Source organism: Pseudorasbora parva, chromosome 8, assembly GCF_024679245.1.
Source record: "Pseudorasbora parva isolate DD20220531a chromosome 8, ASM2467924v1, whole genome shotgun sequence".
Lineage (NCBI taxonomy): Eukaryota > Metazoa > Chordata > Actinopteri > Cypriniformes > Gobionidae > Pseudorasbora > Pseudorasbora parva.
Window position 1 is genome coordinate 41,698,543 of NC_090179.1, and position 18,614 is coordinate 41,717,156.

Consider the following 18,614-nt stretch of genomic DNA (forward strand, 5'->3'; position numbering starts at 1 on the left):
TATATATATATCACCCGCCTTATATAGTGAACTAACTATATATAGCTCAAACCGTAACCATAGTTGCCAAGTCCGCGTGTTACGCGATTTTGGGCTTCTTTTTAGGCAAGTCGTGTTAAAAATCTTGAGTCGTGGGTTGCGTTTTTTTGGGCTTATTTTTTAATATGTGTTTGCTTGTTAGGAAAATATGACAAGCAACTTTGTTTCTTAATAGTTGCTGTTTTGCCCAGTACATTGCTGACACGGTCTTCTCACAGCTAATGGCCATTCAATGCAACGATACTGCAATTCGTCCTCATACATCCCGCCTCGCTCCTCATTGAAGAAAAATCGCGTTCAACGTGCAGCATGTGATGTGACCATAGACTGGGACATTATAAATGCACGTAATGATAGTTCGTAGACGTAAATAGACGAATACATTTTTTGTTTTACAAACAATACAACCAGAAGACATGTACAGAGACGGAGGAGAGGCACCTAATTTACCGATTTAAAAAAAATGATAATAATAGATTTTTTTTATAATGTACTTTTTAATTCCGAAGAATCTCAATGTATTTATTATTACAGGCTATGATAAAACAATAAAATAAAATGTGTGCATGTTCACCACTGCTAATGTGTGCACTAACTCCGACTATGGGTTACCATAATTAGCCTTCACATCACTTTTTCCATCTCCAAACCTCTTCTGTTCACAGCCTTTATTGCAATTTGAATAATTTCGTAATATCACATCTGTTTTTGCTTTTCAAACTCTGAAAGGTTTCAATTTAATAGCAGGCTCATTTATTGATAAATTGATCATAAATTATATTGATAATAATATAGTAATATTGGGCTTGTTTTTGAAGCTGCAGTTGATTATTTATCTCGTGAGTGTTGGCAACACTGACTGACTGTAACGTTAGCATCCTCAATGAAAACCGCCGCTGCCGATTCTCTGTCTTTAAGTTCATCCCAGGAATTTTCTTGTTCTTGAGGCTCTGTGATAATGAGTGTTGTGTCTGCACCTTCACAGTCTCGTTTCTCGTTTCAGGATATGACTCAGAACGTGGACGTTTAGGGAGCAAAAAACGATCCTTTTTGGTGTAACGTTATTTTACTTTGCTAAAACTCGCTATCAAAAACAAGCTCAGAGGTTCGCGGGCGCCGAGCCCATTGGCCAAAGATGATCACCTGTTTGGGCCTCATGTATTTAAGACTTATATATAATTTTAAATTATTATTTAATTCCTATTTTAAAAACATGAGAGAATATTCAAACATGACTTTAAAATATGAATATAAAAAATTACAGACATTTCTTGGGGGTGCTGGGCAGGTGCTATGACTAATATAGGGGGAGCTGCAGCACCACCTAGCCCCCCCCTGGCGCCGCCACTGCTCATAGACCATAAAAGGTCAGGCAAGTTTGCTGGTCAATTAAGAAAAGGGATATCATGGTCCTTAAACCAGGTACTGGTTGCTTTGGCATTGTGTGCAGGTGCCAAGTCCTGTTGGAAAATGAAATCTACATCTCCATAGTTGGTCAGCGGCAGAAAGCATGAAGTGCTCTAAAACTTCTTGGTATATCTTCTCGGCTGTGTTGACCTTGGAGCTCAGAAAACACAGTGGACCAACACCAACAGAGGACATGGCACCCCAAACCATCACTGACTGTGGAAACTTTACACTGGACCTCAGAAAACACAGTGGACCAACACCAACAGAGGACATGGCACCCCAAACCATCACTGACTGTGGAAACTTTACACTGGACCTCAGAAAACACAGTGGACCTACACCAACAGAGGACATGGCACCCCAAACCATTACTGACTGTGGAAACTTTACACTGGACCTCAAGCAATGCGGATTGTGTGCCTCTCCTCTCTTCCTCCAGACTCTGGGACCCTGATTTCCAAAAGAAATGCAAAATTGACTTTCATTAGAGAACATAACTTTGGATCACTCAGCAGTCCTTTTTGTCTTTAGCCCAGGCGAGATGCTTCTGACGCTGTCTGTTGTTCAAGAGTGGCTTGACACAAGGAATGCGACAGCTGAAACCCATGTCTTGCATACGTCTGTGCGTAGTGGTTCTTGAAGCACTGACTCCAGCTGCAGTCCATTTTTTGTGAATCTGCCCCACATTTTTGAATGGGCTTTGTTTCACAATCCTCTCCAGGGTGAGGTTATCCCTATTGATTGTACACTTTTTTCTACCACATCTTTTCCTTCCCATCGCCTCTTTATTAATGTGCTTGGACACAGCTCTGTGAACAGCCAGCCTCTTTTGCAATGACCTTTTGTGTCTTGCCCTCGTTGTGCAAGGTGTCAGTGGTCGTCTTTTGGACAACTGTCAAGTCAGCAGACTTTATCATTATTGTGTAGCCTACAAAACTAGACTGAGACCATTTAAAGGCTTTTGCCAGTGTTTTGAGTTAATAAGCTGATTAGAGTGGAGCACCTTTTCACAATATTCTAATTTTCTGAGATGCTAAATTTGAGATTTTCCTTTGTTGTCAGTTATAAACATAATTTGAAATATGTCAGTCCACATGAGTAATGAATGAATATAATATACAAGTTTCACTTTTTGAATAAAATTAGTTAAATAAATCAACTTTTTGATGATATTCTATTTATATAATCAGCACCTGTATAGTAAAATAATCTAACTTATCAAAATGCTCTTATTTCAATTTCTGCCAGATTTGCTATGCTGCACACAAGTTTGCACTAACTGTGTACACAAGCTGAGATTTGATAACAGCCACAACTCACGTCCATATTGATAAATGCCGAGTTTTCTGTTGTACGTTTGTTGTCTTTGGAAAGTCTTCATAATATATGAAAACCTAATGTGCTTGTGTGTTACAGTGGTAACTCTTTACTCTACTCTGGGTGGTCCTGCTATTGCTCATGGACTCAATGAAGCTGAAGTTTCCCATATCATCACCAGCAAAGATCTTCTGGAAAACAAGCTCAAGGTGATCAGACACTCTGGACTGTCATTCCTGCACTCAAAAACCTTACTATACAGTGTGTTTTATGTTGTAATCTAACTGGTTTTACTCAGAAAACTAACAAACAGAAAACATTAATGTAATTGTATGTTGCTTGCAAAGTATAATGTAGCTACAGCATCTTACCAGCAGGGGCAAACTAGCCAAACCTTGACCCCTTGGGTCCGCATGGATTTGGGAAAACAATATTATCCACCAATATCCTAGCCTACTTTACTTGACCCAAACAAATCCCTGGAGAAATCATATCCCGCTTAGTGAATATTTTTATTCTGAAATATGTTACAGTATGGCAGTTAGATGCATGCACTAACGTTTTTGTCTGTCTGTGTTTTGCCACAGAACATTTTGCTGGAGGTGCCAAGATTACAACATATCATCATTGTTGATGACAAGCTCAACAGCGGTTCTGAATACCCACGAGGCATCAGTGTCCACAGCATGGTGGCTGTGAAGAGACTTGGGGCCCATCCTGAGAATGGTACTTTGGTGTGTGTGTGTGTGTGTGTGTGTGTGTGTGTGTGTGTGTGTGTGTGTGTGTGTGTGTGTGTGTGTGTGTGTGTGTGTGTGTGAGAGTGTAAGAGGTCGCTTCAGGTCATGTGAATGAGAAATCCTCCATCTGTGTCAAATTAAGGCCAGGGTCGAGGGTGTCCCTGACTCTTTCTCCATTACAATTCTCTGTGAAGCCCTCAACAGCTGGTAGTAGTAGTCGTCGTCACACACTGGAGAGTGTGTATGTGTGTGTTGGGTCATGTTTTCTCACACTGCCACAGACTTCACATGACATGGAGCTGATCTTCCTCCTTCGGCTCGACATGACTTTCGCTCTGTTCTGTGTCAGCGTGCTAATGCTAAATCACAATGGCCCCCTTAAAACACACACTCATGCACACAAATGTACACACTCGATTCCCATGTTACACTTTTATGGTTCTAAAATCTTGGAACGGCTCAAATGGCACTCATTTTCAAAGCTAAAACGTTCTGTTCTGCTGCTGACATCTCACCCCCACTTCCTGTTCTTATCTTATTTCATTCATTCACACATATGGCTATATTTTTACTTGCATAGTCTTTATCAATGCATTTCAAACAACTATAAATTACAGTTTACAACCTATCCTCCCTTCATTTGCTGTGCTATGGGTTTTTCACTAAATAACAGCATAATTTGTCTTTATTTATTGTTCCAAACCAGTGTTGTTTTTGTTAACAACAATTATAAGAAACCATTTTGTTAATCGATGAATTAAAATTAAAAGCTAATATATATATATATATATATATATATATATATATATATATATATATATATATATATATATATATATATATATATATATATATATATATATATATATATATATGAGGAAAAACTTAAACTTTAAAAAGAAATGTTGTCATGGCAAGTAATGTGTTTAAATAAAATAGTTGAAGTGCTAAAGTACTAAAATTACTGAATAAAAAAGACTAAATAGACCATAACAAAATGACTAAAACAAAAAATGAAAATACAAAAATGAAGGCTAATTTAAAATATGAATAAATACTATATTACTATATAAATGATACTAAAATAACCTGATACTAAAATAACCTAACCGGAAGTATGATGTTCTTCCGTTGAACACAAAAGGGAATATTATTGCTATATAATACAATTCGCTACATTTAGTCTATTCCAACACTACCCTTACCCCAACAGACACTATATGTAATGTATACGATTACGATGTCATTATATTTTATATTCATATATATAGCAGAATTTTAGCAGGCAACCTTGCCAAAATAACACACATTTTACCCCCAAATGCCATTTTTTTCCCCCGGAGAACCCCCCGAGAAGCTATTATTTAGGGTTAGTAGTTGGCGGGTTTTGTTGGAAAAACTTGGCAACCCTGTCTGCACGCGCGCTGAAATCAGGCTGGAATACACGATCTTTGCGGGTGTTGTAAAAAAATAAAAGAATTTAATGATACACAGAGTAGTTACCCAACATGATCATCATTTCTGAGAGAAATTGTGAAGGTGAATGCAGATACAAACAAGCTCTCCGTTTAGGATTCGAGTAAATATAACCCAAGCCCCTTTGATGACGTGATGATTACGTTACTGTTTATCATCTGTCCGTCATCGTCTAAAGCCCGCCCTGATGATTTAATTGGTCCGAACAGTTTCTGTTCAGGGATAATTACTCCTCTATGGAGCGAGGCCAGACCGAACTGCCCGACCTAAAATTTTTGCAGGCGGGGCTAAGTTCAGCTGGCATCCAGGCTATAGTTATGCTAGTTATTTATTTACAATTATTTACAATTTTTACATGACTACCATATCTTATATGGTATACTACCATATACCATATATGCTTTCCTATAGGTCAACCAGTAGAGCTTGGCGCTGGCAACGCCAAGGTCATGGGTTCGATTCCCAGGGAGAGCAAGAACTGACAATAATGTAAAATGTGTACCTTGAATGTAATGTAAGTTGCTTTGGATAAAAGCGTCTGCCAAATGCGTAAATGTAAATGTAAATATCTAGTGTGAGGAAATAAGCACCGAAAGGCCAGATCCAGAGCTGCTGTGTGGTGTTAGCACATGATCACACTCCCCATTCTCCTCATCACAGTAGCCGGTGTAATCCACATCTGGTTGCTCGGGTTTTAACAAAAAGCTAAAGTTTAAATCGCTTAAAACAGACGCGATAGCTGTTTCGAACGAGTGATGTTCCACGGTGGCATCCATCTTAGTAATGTACAAAATCTGCTTCACCATCGCTGCGCTGTCGTCATCGTGTAAAGCCCGCCCCAACGTTTCTGATTGGTGGCACGATTTCGACGGCTTAGAAATGGGCTTGAATGAGCTCTTTGCCAGACTACTTACAGAGCAAATCTAAATTTGCCGGAAGTTGTCTGTGTTTCCCCAGGCTACTGGAGTCCAGCTGTTTCTGTGAATTGCAGTGATCCATTTACTTCTCGTTTCGGTAGCTTCCAGAAGTCTGTAAAAATATACGTCAGAATTCTTGTCAAACTCAAAAGCTCTTTCCCGTTTTAGCTGTGGTTTGTGTGTTTTGCTGCCATTGTCTTTTTGCCACTGGGCGTAACCAGTCACTCCGGCCAATGGTGAAGTCACATGCATACCCTCTATTTATACGTTTAATCCCATTAGAACAACAACAGGGTGAGTAAATGATGACTTAATCTGTCTTTGATTATCTATCATAGACTTAACTTTCCCTTTAAGAATACTTTGTTTAAATTTTATTATAACAACAAATTATATGCAAATATGTTTTTGTTTTGTTTTTTAAAAAAAAGCTTGAATGGCATTAAAAAACAAACTAATCCCTTTAAGAAAAACATGACTAGTTTCATTAAAAACTTGAAAATTAATAGAAAAATTTCATCATAAATGTCATGGAAATTGCTGTAGTGAATATTTTTTGTTGTTGTTGTTATTCTCAGATCTAAAATAATTAATTGTCTTGAACTCTCTTTGAAATTAATGTAAACGTCAAATCAGTTCATGGGTTGAAGGGTGTGAAAAAAAGAGTATAAATATATTAAAATGGAATAAATCCAGAATAAAACGCTGAATTTATATTGCTCTACAATTTTAGAAGGTAAACTAAGGAATTAGTAAAATAATAATTTTACATTTACACACTAAGGAGATCAAAAGCAAAGCTCTGATGTCACAATTAAACACTCACAAGTACAAAGGTTTCGTTTTGCAGCACAATGAGATGTAAGCTCTACTATGATGTCACAACAAACAGGCACTGAGGAGATCAAAGGCCTGCTCTGTCACAGTAAAGCATTCTAAACCCAGATAGAAAGCATTCAATTGGAATGCTAGTGATTAATAGAAAAATCCCTTTATATATATGCGGAATATAATTAGCCATTTGTAGTAACTTCTCTCTACTTCTGATCTCTCCACAGCGCTGAGGCAGAGACAGCCTCCCTGTGCCTCTGATGTGGCCGTGATCATGTACACCAGTGGCTCCACTGGAGTGCCAAAAGGAGTCATGATCTCTCACAGTAATATTATTGCCGGAATCACTGGCATGGCCGAGAGGATTCCCAACCTTGGGTATGGAAACGCATCCACACACATCCACTATATTACCAAATGTTTGGGGACGCCTGCCTTTACATGCACATTGAATTTGTAGCCATTCTTTTAGAAGTGTATTTATGAGGTCAGGCAATGGTGTTGGACGAGAAGGCCTGGCTCACAGTCTCCGCTCTAATTCATCCTAAAGGTGTTCAGTCTGGTTGAGGTCAGGACTCCTCCACACCAAACCCGCTAATCCATGTCTTTATGGACTTTGCTTTGTGCACTGGTGCGCAGTCATGTTGGAACAGGAAGGGGCCGTCCCCAAACTGTTCCCACAAAGTTGGGAGCATGAAATTGTCCTAAATGTCTTGGCATGCTGAAACAGCACCTATTCCATGAAGCTCTCTACACACTGTTCTTGAGCTTATCTGTAGGCCACACAAAGTTTATAAGGTCTGTAGCTATTGACTCTGCAGAAAGTTGACGACTTCTGCCCACTGTGCGCCTCAGCATGTGCTGATCCCGCTGTTTGATTTTTATGTGGCCTACCACTTCTTGCTTGAGTTGTTGTTTCCGATTGCTGCCATTTTGTTATAATACCACTCACAGTTGATAGTAGAGTATTTAGTAGTAAGGAAAATTCATGAATGGACTTATTGCACAGGTGGCAACTTATCACAGCATCACACTTGAGTTCACTGAGCTCCTGAGAGAGACCCATTCTTCCACAAATTTTTGTAGAAGTGTCTGCATCATAGATATCCATAATAAAGGCTAGATGTCTCGGGCGCGCTGTTGGCCAATGGAGGTCGCCGTCCGCAACTTGCGGCCATCTTGTCAAAGGCAGCTCGCTCACTTGTAACCGTGTGTTTTAATGGTGCATGTAGCTTTAAATAACCATAACTTGCTCAAATTTCAACCGATTTTCAAACTGTTTCGTTTGTTATAAACGTCAGAGATGTAGTTATGCCACTATAATACACTACATAATACACTTATGAATAATTATAACCATGGACTTCAATATGAAAGTAACATTGAACAGAACAGATAGGTGCAATGAATATACACACACACACAAGGTATTTATGTTAAATCAATATATAGGCTACTAAAACTGTGCAAAAATAATATATATATATATATACACACACACACACTTTATAATAAGAATATCACTATTATAATAAAATAATTTGTATTTAAAAAAACTAAAACATGCAAACTAAGTTTATTTTAATTTCAAAAACGCAATTTACTAGGATTTTCCCCCCTATATGTCACTGTGCCTACTTCAGAGATTACTTTTCCCACCTAATTTTGCCTACCATCAAATGCTTTACCTCTTTAGAAAGCTGAGACCCTGTAGTTTCTTAGGAAACAAGCAGAATAATTGTGTGAAGTAGTGGCACAGAGTTATAGCGGCTAGAATATTGTTTTTTTTACACAAGCTGCACAATTAAGTCGTTTATCGAAACGAAAAGCTGACATTTCAACGTGTTAAAGCATCTAGATTTGTAGCCATGTTAATAACTTTTGTAAGAAACCAAACCATTTGTAAATCCGTCAAGATTTCAACGAGATAAGAGTATTTATGTTCGTACAGATCACTCACCTTACATCAGGTTCCACAGAGCCCGACAGAAAGCTTGCCTGTGACAAGATGGCCGCCGTTGATGCCGATGGTGACTCCGCCGTAGACATGTGCCGATTTTCGATAATGCGATTTATCACGATAATGAATATGCACGATATTGTTATCGTGGGCACTTTAAAATATCGTAAATAATAATTTATTAACAATTTATATATTTTTTTATAATGCATTCAAGAATACTTTGCCCATCAACCGTATAAATGCTCAACACCGCTGTATTCTGCGTCAAAGGGACACGCGCTCAGATATAAACAAGCCCAACGTGCGTTTGCACATGACTGAAGGAGAAGGAGACGCGCTGCTGAAGTGCCGCTCAGTGACAGCAGAGGGCGCTGATGAACTGCAGAATGCGGCTGTTACCCCAGTAACCAGCAAACAAACAAAACTGCGTGTAGTTTTTAAAACAGCCATTCGTTTTTGTAATCTCAATGTTGTTCATCAAGCACCAAATACTTAATAGGCTATTTATTTTCAAACTTAAACATTTTTATGTTTTAATCTGGACTACAACATGCCCTAATGATTAGAACGTTCTGTTATTGTTCAGTAAAACTTTGAGACACGACTTCATTAGTTAACATGTTAATTCATTATTACCAATGACAATGAAAAATACTTATAAAGAATGAATCATTCTATGTTAATTTCTTAGTTACTGTTTAATAACATTAAAATCAAAATAAATTTGTTAATGGACCTAAGATAAAACTAACAATGATCAGTATTTCTTAACAAACATTACCAAAAACATTATACTTTCTGTAACAAATGTAGCTATTGCTCAATCTTAGTGAATGCATAAACTAATGAGACCTTATTGTAATTTGTAAGCCTACCTGTTGTTCTTTATAGCCTAATTTTTTTGCAATTTAATCTGTTTGAAAATTGTACTTTTACAGCTCTGAAAAAAATCAAGAGACCACATAACATTGATTTCTCAATGAGGGGTCTCTTAATTTTTTTCCAGAGCTGTATATATTTTGGTGCATTATTGTATTTAAACATTCAGTTATTTTTGTTCTTAAAAAAATAGTTCTTAAAGCTGTTATGCTATGGCAACACTTTTTTTTTTGCAACTTATTTCAATATCGTGACAATATCGTATATCGTGATAAAACTTCATCAATTAATCGCAACATGAAAAATTGATATCGGCACATGCCTACTCCGCCATAAGACATCTAGCCTTTATTATGGATATCTATGGTCTGCATGACTAGTGCTTGATTTTAAGTGGCCATGAAAGAGATAGGAACACCTGAATTCAATGATTTGGAGGGGTGTCCCAATACTTCTGGCAATATAGAGTTATATCCATGCTAACATCCTGCGATCCGTCATGTCTTGGCATCAGCTGTACACATGCAGCCATGTGCATTCACTAATGTGTTTGTGGATGGTGTATGTTTATCAGTGTTTCCGAGAAAACTAATCATCCCGTATGGATAAAATAAACACAGAGTGAGAAAGAGAAAAAACAGTGACAGTTATGGGTCTGTGGGGATTTCTGTGCCATGCACTGCATATTATATATGGCGTGTATATGTGATTGTCCAATTCTACTCTGTGTTTGTCTTACAGTGTGTCTGTTCTTACACATCTTGTTAACTCAGCAAAACAAAATAAAATAAAAACATTGAAAATGCATGAAGAAGACTTTTTGCAACAAATTTTTGAGGCAAATTAAAATAATAAACTTTCTGGTAACACTTTACAATAAGGCAAGGCAAGTTTATTTGTATAGCACATTTCATACCCAATGGCAATTCAAAGTGCTTTACATAGAAATGATTTAAAATGGTGATAACATGCATGAGAAATAAGAATACTATGTGTAATAATTAAAAATAAAATCAAGGATAATTTAAAACAGTTGTAAAGAGAATAAAAAATAAAAGAAAATAGCCAAAATACACAATAGAGGTCTGAAATACATCCTTCTGTTTAAAGGGGGGGGTGAAATGCTGTTTCATGCATACTGATCTTTTTACACTGTTAAAGACTTGGAATCCCATACTAAACATAGACAAAGTTTCAAAAGTTAAGGTGGACGTTTGATGGGAGTATTTCTTTGTCAAAAATACTACTTCCGGTTAGTCATAAGTTTCGGCAAGTTTTTTGCGATCATGCGTCCCCTTTGACGTTAATGGGGGCGGAATTTCCTTGTATGGGCCTTACGGACAATTCTACCGGAAGAGCGTGAGAGAGAGAGAGGGAGAGAGCGAAAGTAACAGGCTACGCCCATCAAAGCGCTGGCTTGTAGGATGCTGCACAGGTGATGTGCACAATTAACAATGTCACCAAAAAAGTGCGTTTTTGGTTGCCAGACCAAGACAGTCCTGCACAGATTCGCCAAAAACCCCGCGTTAAGGCAACAGTGGATGTAATTTGCTTTTCCGGATCAGCAACTGAGTTGCGCGAATGTTTATATCTGTTCGCTGCATTTCGGTGCCGACTGTTTCATAAACAAGGCCCAGCTTGACGCCGGATTTTCCCGATCGCCTAATGCTGAATGATGGAGCAGTCCCAACGATAAAGGTCCCAACGTTAGAACCGCAGGCGGTGAGTGAGACTGCTTCAAATGTCTGTGTTTTTGCCTATGCTCATCAAGTAGCCCAAACATGATCACGTATAGTTAATTGATCAATGGAGCATGCGATGTGTAGTGCTGGCCACTATATGTGTAACTTTATGTTTGTGTATTGTAAAAGCACTCCAAACAACAATACACAAAGAGTGGGGAAATATGCTGAACTAAATAAGCGCGCTTCTTCATTCAAATGCGCTACTATTCCGTGTCTTTCTATGTAAACACTAACTAATCCTGCCGTGCAAAACCAGTCCGCTTACTGTCTACACAAACCACGCGTAAACACACAAACACACGTGCACAACTGCACTTCCCACATGTTCACCTTCAAAGACAAAAATACGACGATATAATTCAAGTATAAATATGTAAATAACACAAGCCGCTAAGCATATTATATAGTTAGTGTATAACTTGTACCACATAGAGACGTCCTGCTCTAGTCGTTTTTGCTGCTGCTCCTGTTCAACTGCAGCCTCTGGGTCTGATTCCGGATCATAGATGTATGGCTGTATCTGATTAAAAGCCATATTTTTATTTTGAATAAAGTTTTTTTCCCGCTGTTAGGGATGACAAAGCTTTACGACGCACTCGACTCAACACAATAGCAGCAGCGAGCACACGTCATTATTTAGCTCCGCTCACACGACACGCCCCCACCCGCTCGGCTTTTTTCGGAAAGACTCGGAACAGCGCATCTTTCTTATATAATTATAAAAAAAATAAAGACTTTTCGGAGATATGCAGGATGCAATGCTACTCTATAGGTACTCAAGATTGACATGACACTGACTGAAACTGAGTGTTTCACCCCCCCTTTAAAGTCTACATACATGTACCATCTTAATTAAGTCACCTCTCATTAATTTCTTTCTCAAACACATTCATAACATCCATTTCAATATCCATTCCCTGATCAGTAAGGTTTCATTCATTAATACTTAATGTATTATGTAACATTAACTAACAATGAGCAATACATTTGTTACAGTATTTATTTATACAGTATTTGTTAAGATCAGTACAGTCGTTCATTGTTTGTTCGTGTTAGTTCATGTTATTCACAGTGCATTCACTAGTGTTAACAAATACAAATTTTGATTTTTATAATGTATGAGTAAATGTTGAAATTAACATCAGCTAAGATTATTAAATGCTATAGAAGTATTGTTTTTTTTCTTAATTCATGTTAACTGAATTTAACGAATGAACCCTTCTGGTAAAGAGTTACCAAGTTTCCTATTGTCTGGAAAAAGATACATCTCTATATAAAATAATGACCATTTGGGTGTAAAAGTGCTGCAGCTTAGGTAAATTACACTACCGTTTCAAAAGCCTTTACTCCAGTCTTCAGTGTCACATGATCAGAAATAGATTAGAAATCATGCTAATATGATGATTTTCTGCTCAACAAACATTTCTGATTATCATCAATATTAAAAACTGCTTTATATTTTCGTGGAAACTGATGCATTTTATTCAGGATTCTTTGATTTAATAGGAAGTTTGTACTTTTCTAAACTGAAGATGTTTAATTAGTGCATACTTGCTGAATAAAAGATGAGCATTAATGTAGATTCCATAATGATCTAGTTTTTATTGCCATTGGCAAAGTACTAGTATACTTCAATGATAGTAGTATATTTCAAAGTACTAGTATACTTCAATGATAGTAGTATATTTCAAAGTACTAGTATACTTCAATAATAGTAATATACTTCAAAGTACTAGTATACTTCAATGATAGTAGTATACTTCAAAGTACTAGTATACTTCAATGATAGTAGTATACTTCAAAGTACTAGTATACTTCAATGATAGTATTATACTTCAAAGTACTAGTATACTTGAATGATAGTAGTATACTTCAAAGTACTAGTATACTTGAATGATAGTAGTATACTTCAAAGTACTAGTATACTTGAATGATAGTAGTATACTTCAAAGTACTAGTATACTTCAATGATAGTAGTATACTTCAAAGTACTAGTATACTTCAGTGATAGTAGTATACTTCAAAGTACTAGTATACTTGAATGATAGTAGTATACTTCAAAGTACTAGTATACTTCAGTGATAGTAGTTTACTTCAAAGTACTAGTATACTTCAATGATAGTAGTATACTTCAAAGTACTAGTATACTTCAATGATAGTATTATACTTCAAAGTACTAGTATACTTCAATGATAGTAGTATACTTCAAAGTACTAGTATACTTCAATGATAGTAGTATACTTCAAAGTACTAGTATACTTGAATGATAGTAGTATACTTCAAAGTACTAGTATACTTCAATGATAGTAGTATACTTCAAAGTACTAGTATACTTGAATGATAGTAGTATACTTCAAAGTACTAGTATACTTCAATGATAGTAGTATACTTCAAAGTACTAGTATACTTCAATGATAGTAGTATACTTCAAAGTACTAGTATACTTCAATGATAGTAGTATACTTCAAAGTACTAGTATACTTCAATGATAGTAGTATACTTCAAAGTACTAGTATACTTCAATGATAGTAGTATACTTCAAAGTACTAGTATACTTCAATGATAGTAGTATACTTCAAAGTACTAGTATACTTCAATGAAGTATACTAATACTCTACTAACACTCAAAATAAATTTAGTAGACATGTATGGAATTACCTTCGTCTCAATTGAACTTAACAAAACTTTATAAAACTGAACAAAACTTTTTCAGAAACTATCAAAAATATGCCATTACAAAAAAAAAAAAAAAACACATTGAAAATGAAAAAAATATATATTTGTTGTACAAATGTAACAGGATATTCAGAATGCTTTATTCTTTGTTAATGTTTTTCAAAGATTCATTTTCGCAAATCGTGGACTGGGAATGCATTGCCAAAGATTTTGCTTACGTTTCTGTTTTTGTTTGCTGTTTTGACACAAATCTCTCGTGGGGGCGGGCTTAACAGTGAACTACTCTGATTGGATAAAAAGCTTTTGATGGACAGGTGGAATGATCTTGTGATGCTTTGTATTAGGCTAGTTCGTAAAGATGAGCTCTCAGGAGAGACATGGAGCGGCGGCTTTATCTTCATCATCTTCTTCACCCGCTTGTTCTTCAAGGCAGCAATACGTTTGTGTTATTGAAGTAACCAATAATATCGATAAAAGTTGTGTCCATGTACAGTGTGCAACAGTTCGTTGCGGGTTATTGATATACAAAGGTGTAATTTGCGGGTGGGACATACATCTTGTTGAACGGATGAACCTAACTAATACAAACAAAACATCTCTGGTTAACTAGAAAAGCATCATTTAATTTGTTTGTTAAATAAGAGGCGATCTGGCGCTCGTTCGCTCCATGTCTCATCTTTACGAACTAGCCTAATACAAAGCACCACGAGATCATTCCACCTGTCCATCAAAAGCTTTTTATCCAATCAGAGTAGATAAATGTTAAGCCCCCTGAGAAACTGAGAAACATAAGCGAAACCTTCGGCAATGCATTCACAATCCACGATTTGCGAAAACGAATCTTTGAAAAACATTAACAAAGAATGAAGCATACCGAATATTCTGTTACATTTGTACGACTAAAATATTTTTTTTAATTTTCAATGTGTTTTTCTTCTTTTGTAATGACATATTTTTGATCGTTTCTGAAAACGTTTCGTTCAGTTTTATAAAGTTTTGTTCAGTTTTATTGAGACGAAGGTAATTCCATAGACATGTAGGTGCAGCGTAACTTCTAGTCAACAGAATGTGTTAAAGAGACCATCAAAATAAAGTGAAAGCAAAAACATTTTTGTTTTCGCAGTGAGGATGACACATACATTGGCTACCTTCCACTGGCTCATGTGTTAGAGTTGAGCGCTGAAATGGTGTGTTTTGCTCATGGCTGTAGAATCGGCTACTCTTCACCACAAACTCTCTCAGACCAGGTAATAAACTTTTGTTCATATTGACTGTGCACTTTCTGGAAATTAAAACGCAGGCTTATCATCAAAGCACTGCTCTCTAATTGGTCTCAACAGAGTGCTCCGGTGTGTCACATATTTAAAAGTGCCCTGTTATGCTATTTTTAAAGGCTCCTAATTTTGTTGTGGAGTCTCCTACAATAGGTTAACATGCATCCAAGATTAAAAAACACTTCCATTTTTTTTTTTTTATTACATCTTGGATGCCCTGGCTGGGGGTAAGCAGATAAACATCACATTTTGATTTTTGGGTGAACTATCCCTTTAAAATCACCAACATCTCTGCAAAAATAATAGGTCTCCAAACTCCCGACTTGTCGGCTCTTATTGACATTGCTATCATTCGTAGAGCAAACATTATAATACAAAATCCTAGCCACCTTCTCAACTCTTGTTTCACTCTTCTTCCCTCAGGCCATAGATACAGACAGCTACCCCATAAAAAAAAATCACGCCTGGGAAAAAGTTTTGTACTCTCAGTTATAAGAATACTGAATTTACATAATGCATAATTATGTTTATTTATTTTTATGTATTTTGTGTTTGTTGCTGATGCCATTATTTTTTAGAATAAAAATGTATTATGTGCAGTATGTGTGCTGAATGTTGCTCCTGGTACAGGCTGTGAAAACTAATTTCCACTACTGAGGAGTAGTATAATACAGAATAAATCTAAATCTAATGTTTCTCTTCTTTTCTTTTTGTTTTCACTTCATAGTCAACCAAGATCAAGAGGGGAAGCAAAGGAGACATTAGTGTCCTGCAGCCCACTCTAATGGCAGCAGTACCAGTAAGGCTAAATCTTTCTCTCTGTTTCTCTCTGGGCTTTGGGGGTTTAATGTCAGCGAATGTGATTGTCCGGAATGATTCGCAGCTGTAAACAGAACGTGAGAAAACCCGGTGTGGATATCCCTCTGACATACACAAACACACACACACACAAGTAGTGACTCACACACTGTAGATACACAATTAATAATGTTTAATTTCAAGATTCTCTTTGCCTGAGGACACTGTAAATGCACACACACACACGCACTCACTCACTCACTCGCACTCACACACACTGTCTTGGTGTGGTTGGATTCGAGGGTCCCTGTGGACTGATAACGACACAGCTCAGCAAACTTCCATAAACACAGCGGCTGACATGGCCCTCTCAGCAGTGGGAGAACATCCGAATCATATGGGAGCATTGAAAAAAAATCCAGAAGGGGCTTCTCCACCCTCTCATATCACAATGTGAAATGGAAAAATGTCAGCAGTAATTCAATTAGAATCCATATCCACTTCCCTTGGTGGTACCAGATGGTGGTTATTACCGTTACTGTGAACCATGTACCATGAAATATGATACTTTAAGGTTTTTCAGATACGTTTTTTTGCAACTTTTGTTCTCCTGTCTGTCTCTCTGTGAGAAGAGATCATTGCTTCTGTGCCCACAGTCTAGGGGTCCTTTTGTGAGGTCATTTCCTGTTTTATGTTTTTTATTTTCCTTTTTCTTCACAGAATGGCCTCCTGCATGATAGTTATACATCAATGACTTTGATTTGGTGGACAAAAGTTATTCAACTGTTAAAAACATTAATAATTTAATAGTATTATTAAATAATAATAACAATAATAATTTAACATAAACACAATTTTGTTCAGAAAATTCTTAACTTTTATATTGTATATTTATTTTAATATACTTTGATAATATATTTTATTTATGTGATGCAAAGTTGAATATTCAGCATTATTGCTCCAGTCTTTAGTGTCACGTGATCCTTCAGAAATCATTCAGATATGTTAAATAAAAAAGAACAGCATTTATTTAAAATATAAAATGTGTATAACAATATACAAAAGTTTGGGATTAGTCTTTTTTTTTTAAAGAAATGTATACTTTTATTCAGCAAGGATGTGTTAAAATCGATAGTGATGGATTTATTTTGTTTGGATTTTAAGCCACAATATCATTTTAATTCAGAAATTTAAACATGGCTATCATAGAGGTTCATGTTTCAGTGATGTTATCAGTTATGCCTGCGGATTTTATATGCGCACATTTTCTCTGTCTGTGTGTGTAGGAGATTATGGATAGAATCTACAAGAATGTGATGCTAAAGGTGGAGGAAATGAACACTTTTCAGAGGACTCTGTTTCTACTGGCCTACAACTATAAGATGGAGCAGCTCGCGATGGGATACAGCACCCCACTGTGTGACAAGTACGTCTAACACACACACACACACACACACACACACACACACACACACACACACACACACACACACACACACACACACAAAAATACTCTAATACACACATACACACTCCATCCCTAGTGATGAAGAACATTCTTTTTCAAGCTGTTCATGATTCAGAGTGAAACTTGTATAGCTACGTTGTTATAAATCTATAATGTAAAACTTATAACTTTTATAATTGAATCAGTCATAATCAGCATTATTTTGCTAAATATTTATTTCACTATACTTGTAATACAGAGTCAAATGTTTGAACCAGTTCATTAAAATATCTAAGAAACAATCTGCCACAATCAATTAGTCTTCTCAATAGTACTCAAAAGAAAGAGGACATTCTGGGATGGTGCGTTTGATTATTATTGAATTAACCTTGAATAGCATTGCTAATTTGATTAACTCCCCAAAATTGGTTCTCACATTCACTGACATCCCTTCACACCCACAGAAACTCAACACCTCTTACTTACACACATCCTTAATACACTGTACCAACAAAGCCAACTCTTTCTTCTCTCTCCAGACTGGTCTTCCGAAAGGTTAGGGCGTTGTTAGGTGGACGTTTACGGGTGTTATTGTCAGGAGGGGCACCTCTGTCTGCGGCGACCCAGCGGTTCATGAACATCTGCTTCTGCTGCCCTGTGGGTCAGGGCTACGGCCTCACCGAGACCTGCGGTGCCGGGACCATCAGCCAGCGTGAGATTTAAACCTCTACTGTCGGCACCGTTATCTCATTATTTCAAATACTAATATGCATATTTCATAACCTACACTACATTTCAAAAGTCTGGGGTCAGTAAGACTTTTTTAAGATAATATTAAATATTTCTGTTTCAAATAAACAATGTTCTTTTGAACTTTCTATTCATCAAAGAATCCCAGCTCCCACAATATGAAGCAGCACAACTGTTTTCAACATTGATGATAATCAGAAATTTTTCTTGAGAAGCAAATCTGCATATTAGAATGATTTAGGGCTGCAGCTATCAATTTTTTTTGTAATCGATTAATCTACCACTTAATCGATTGATTAATTGGAAAAATAATAACTTGTTTTCTTTATTAAAGAGCAAAAATAAAGAGAAAATA

General features: G+C 36.6%; 1 protein-coding gene across 2 annotated transcripts in view; it reads left to right on the forward strand.

The window, feature by feature from the left end:
- The window catches only part of acsl3a (acyl-CoA synthetase long chain family member 3a), a 190,060-nt gene that overhangs the window by 33,553 nt on the left and 137,893 nt on the right, over positions 1-18,614 (forward strand). For both annotated transcript variants that reach the window (XM_067451328.1, XM_067451329.1), the window contains exons 4-10: positions 2,866-2,975; positions 3,354-3,492; positions 6,955-7,105; positions 15,114-15,237; positions 15,992-16,063; positions 17,349-17,488; positions 18,049-18,221. In XM_067451328.1, the coding sequence (XP_067307429.1) occupies positions 2,866-2,975; positions 3,354-3,492; positions 6,955-7,105; positions 15,114-15,237; positions 15,992-16,063; positions 17,349-17,488; positions 18,049-18,221 (909 nt within the window). The remainder of the gene's footprint in view (positions 1-2,865; positions 2,976-3,353; positions 3,493-6,954; positions 7,106-15,113; positions 15,238-15,991; positions 16,064-17,348; positions 17,489-18,048; positions 18,222-18,614) is intronic.